We start from the raw sequence: 3,862 nt of genomic DNA, 5'->3' as shown, positions 1-3,862 counted from the left end.
TGCACACTTGATCCTTGGGTGAATCCCTGGGGGGGGGGTTTTCATTTTTAAGGACGTGGCCATGAGCACACTTGATCCTTGGGTGAATATCTGGGTCTTTTTTTTTCAATTCATTTTTTCAAAATTTTGATTTTTTGGACCTGGGCACGAGTGATGGGGTTTCATCATAAATTTATATAGGAGGTCTCTGCTTTTTTCCGGATTCCGGACCCCCAAGAAACTAAATAAAAGGACCTTATTCCTTGTAAACTACTAAGGAACAGTCGAAACCATTTGTATTTTAAATGGCTTCTGATGACACATGTATAAAATATTGTGCATATGATATTTTTAGATTTAAATAAATTTATTGCAGTAATAACTCTTAATATCCCAATGGAGGAAATCTTAAAACTATTAGACAGAAGAAAGGTTAGTATATAATTTTGGTTCGAATTTCTTTCCCAAAATAATATTTTTTGGCAGTTACACTACACTATATTGCAGTTACTACACAAAAATTCAACAGACATCACCCCTTTTCTGCAGTTTATTAAAATGTGAAAATTTAGACCACCACCGTAGTAAGTGTCATAGTGTCGTATAGTAACTGCATGCCCCCTGAATTGAATTGATTTTTATTAACATTCTAGAGAGCAGGGGGTTTAATGGAGTTATTTTATGGCCAACGTTTTAAAATGTCAGTCATGTTAATTTTAACCCATGCATCCATTAACCATACAATGTAATGGTGCGCTAAAATAAGATATTTATGGGCTATATAGAATGGGAATTTTTAATCGATTCATTTTCATTGTATTTAAATTTTGGTATACAAAGCATTTTTAGAATTGTTTCAGCTAATCAAAAGCTATGATAAAACATTTGAAAAATTTAACCTACCCCAAAAATTCTAAATCAAGAAACAGAGAACAGTATTTTATTTAAACAGTTGAATAAATTTCCATTTCAAGTGCAATTCCTAAAATTGTTGATTAAATTGCTATGCTCAAACTTTACTAAGGAATCAAAAATTTCCATAAAACATGGAAATTGCTTGAAACACAAGTCTTCTTTGACGTTGTTAGTTTATTACAATAAGAAATTATCTATATTAAAATCTTAGGATATCACCTCCTTGATCTGAGACTGTGTTCGATTTCAGGGGGTTTTCAAACACCCAAATTTTTTTTGGCAATCTGTACTTGTGTGATGATTTATTAATAGAGATTATTATATTTTAGCTGAAATTTCAACCGCTTGGACCACTGATGAAGTATGTTTCAAAGGAAGTTTTGGGACGGTTTCAAGACCTGTACATAGTTGACAATTTTCAAGATGAAGCATTAATAAAGCTTCAGGCCTCCAATATGGGCCTCAGGTGCCCCAATATGATGGTTGTTGAATTTAACAACCAGAAAGACAGCAGCAACATTTTTCATGAACGATGCAGTAACTTCATTAATTCTGGAATCAATATTACTGATGTTCCCATCCAAGTGCAAAACAAGATTCTTGACTGCTGGGACAGCCTTAAATATTGTGAAATTCCTGAAGTAAGATCTCTCTTCGTTTCTTCTTTAATACTGATTTTCGTGAATTTTGGCCCTTTTCGCAAAAGTAAATGTCTTTAAAAATTCTAGGAAGGGCCATTCGCGAAAGTTTATGCTCGCGAAAAATTCTTGACAAAATAGAAAATCTGTAAAACTTCAAACTTTGAATAAAATGTAACTTTTATGGCACTTTTTAGACTAATAAGTCAAAGGACAAATGTTTCAAACCAACCCAAGAAGTATTTGTGTCTCTAAGCCATTTTTTCATGTGAAAATTCTAAATTTTACGTCTTGATTCGCGAAAAATAGTTTTCCGTTAAATTCGCAAAAGTAAATGTCGTGAATTTCGCGATTTTTCATCCCCGCGAAAGTTTCTGCTCACGAAAGTTTGTACGCCTAAAGTAGGTTCTATGTTACCTCATAGAAAGTAAAAAGTAAGAAATAAAATATATGATATCTATTACTTTTTTAAGAGCTCATTGCTTTGTGAAAGAAACAGTCGTTCTTTTTTCAGCTTGTAACAAGTCAATTTTAATTTTTAGCCTAACTATTATGAGTACCTTGAACAACAGGAGCAACAACAGGAGTTCAATGATGGATTGAGGTTAGTATAACAATGTATCACATAGTGTGCGGAGGGGTCTAGCCCCCAGTATTTTTAAAAACTTAGCCCCCACCTTCACAAACAAAATATCATAGAAATTTTGCATGCAAATTCTCAATAATTATATATCATTTTTAAGTCTTTACCCTAAACAAATTTAACCTGGAACTTATAGTGCTAGTGGCTCAAACATCTTATTTTTATCTTTATTGTAGTGATTATTTTGGATCATATGATCCCTTTGAAACACCGTGTCGAGTGCAGCAGCAAGAAAGTCAAATGGCAAATCAATACAATTTGTAAGTTTTTTAAAGCTTTCAAGCCTAAAAGAGAAGTGGGAGGGAGTAAAAGCCAAATAATTTGAATTTTTTCATATTCAACTAAATCATTTTTTGAAAAAATTAAGTTAATTTAATTGCAGTGCCTATATTATTGTGAAATTTAAACAAGTTACATACAAGTTAGAATTTTTATAGGTCTTCCAAACAAGTTTAAGATTTTGATAAACACTATGTTTTTAGGAATGTTGTTCCAGAATATCAATATTTAACCAATGTCAATGACATGTAAGTAGAATTGACAACTCATAGTTTCTAATGCTTCAGGCAACTATGAAAACAAATAATTTGATGTTTTATTACTGAATTCTTGTCAAAAATCTTCAGTAACTGCATATTTTGAAATTAATTTTTTTCTTTTATAGTGCTCATACACAAGTGACTGGCAATCAAGAGGCAACCACGTTCTATCAGGAGGCAACTGCTGTCCATCAAGAGGCGACTGCTGTCCATCAGGAGCCCATCATTTTCCATCAAGAGGCGACTGCTGTCCATCAGGAGCCCATCACTTTCCATCAAGAGGCGACTGCTGTCCATCAGGAGCAAACTCATACAAGCTTACATCCTAAGAATCCGGGGTAATTAATTTCAATGTTACATTTTTTGAGCCATCTTATTTTCAGAGTCAAATTTTGTTCAGCGTTTCTTGATAGAGTACCCTATGGAAATGAAAATATCACATTTTTACTGATTGCCAGTTCCACCCCTCCCCCTTTCATAGAAAATTGGGATTTTCAAGTTGGATCGATGCCAAAATTAGGGGGCACTGCCTTCTGCTTTCAAATTTTGAAGAATCAGGTTTGATCCTGGACCCTGACCCCCTTTTTGTAGATGGTAGACAAATCTCTGAAATATTCAACTCCTGTAACTGTGGCATGTCCCAAATTTATACCTTTGAGGAAGCGTATTAGGGTGTAGAATCTAGAAATCACTGTTTATAAAATTGATTATTAAACTATATTATTTGAACTGCAAAATCAATTTGTTTATTAATTTTGTATATAATTAAATATAATTCAATGAAATTTGTTACATTTTCTTGTAAAGCCTCCTTAGTGTATTCTCTTCAAACCCCTCCCCATGATTTTTAAAGCCACTGCCCAGCTTTAAACAAAGTTATGGTGATTTATAATGATTGTTTCTTATATAAAACAAAGATTCTATTGTTTCAAAACATTAAAAAGTAAACAAATAAATTTTCTCTTCCATCCTCAGGAGACAAGATGTAGATTCCACTAAGGATAATGACTTTGATCGGTCCAAATTTATCATACAAGTATTGACAGAAACACCGGAAGTATTCCAAGTAGAAGCTACACCGACAAATTACCAAAATAATTTCATGTGTACGTTGGATAGAAATAAGGTGTCACTATCAGAAGTACGGG

The 3,862-nt window shown here is 33.1% G+C and overlaps 1 protein-coding gene across 1 annotated transcript; it reads left to right on the top strand.

Annotated features, from left to right (window-relative positions):
• The first annotated feature begins 1,297 nt into the window (after positions 1-1,297).
• LOC136819836 (uncharacterized) lies at positions 1,298-3,056 on the top strand. The gene is made up of 5 exons (XM_067076076.1): positions 1,298-1,535; positions 2,075-2,136; positions 2,352-2,435; positions 2,658-2,702; positions 2,840-3,056. The coding sequence occupies exons 1-5, from the start codon at positions 1,350-1,352 to the stop codon at positions 3,054-3,056; spliced, it is 594 nt and encodes a 197-aa protein (XP_066932177.1). The 5' UTR covers positions 1,298-1,349.
• The last annotated feature ends 806 nt before the right edge of the window (positions 3,057-3,862 follow it).

Source organism: Clytia hemisphaerica, unplaced genomic scaffold (genome assembly GCF_902728285.1).
Source record: "Clytia hemisphaerica strain Z4C2 unplaced genomic scaffold, Clytia hemisphaerica genome assembly, whole genome shotgun sequence".
NCBI lineage: Eukaryota > Metazoa > Cnidaria > Hydrozoa > Leptothecata > Clytiidae > Clytia > Clytia hemisphaerica.
The sequence above is the reverse complement of the archived record's forward strand: the minus strand, read 5'-3'. Positions and strand labels throughout refer to the sequence as shown.

What these genes read in the sequence shown, in the direction of transcription:
- LOC136819836 (XM_067076076.1), top strand. Translation starts at nt 1,350, where the DNA reads ATGGGCCTCAGGTGCCCCAATATGATGGTTGTTGAATTTAACAACCAG. An exon ending in GAGTTCAATGATGGATTGAG is followed by an intron (nt 2,137 to 2,351) that starts GTTAGTATAACA and finishes TCTTTATTGTAG; the next exon opens with TGATTATTTTGGATCATATG. An exon ending in ATGGCAAATCAATACAATTT is followed by an intron (nt 2,436 to 2,657) that starts GTAAGTTTTTTA and finishes CTATGTTTTTAG; the next exon opens with GAATGTTGTTCCAGAATATC.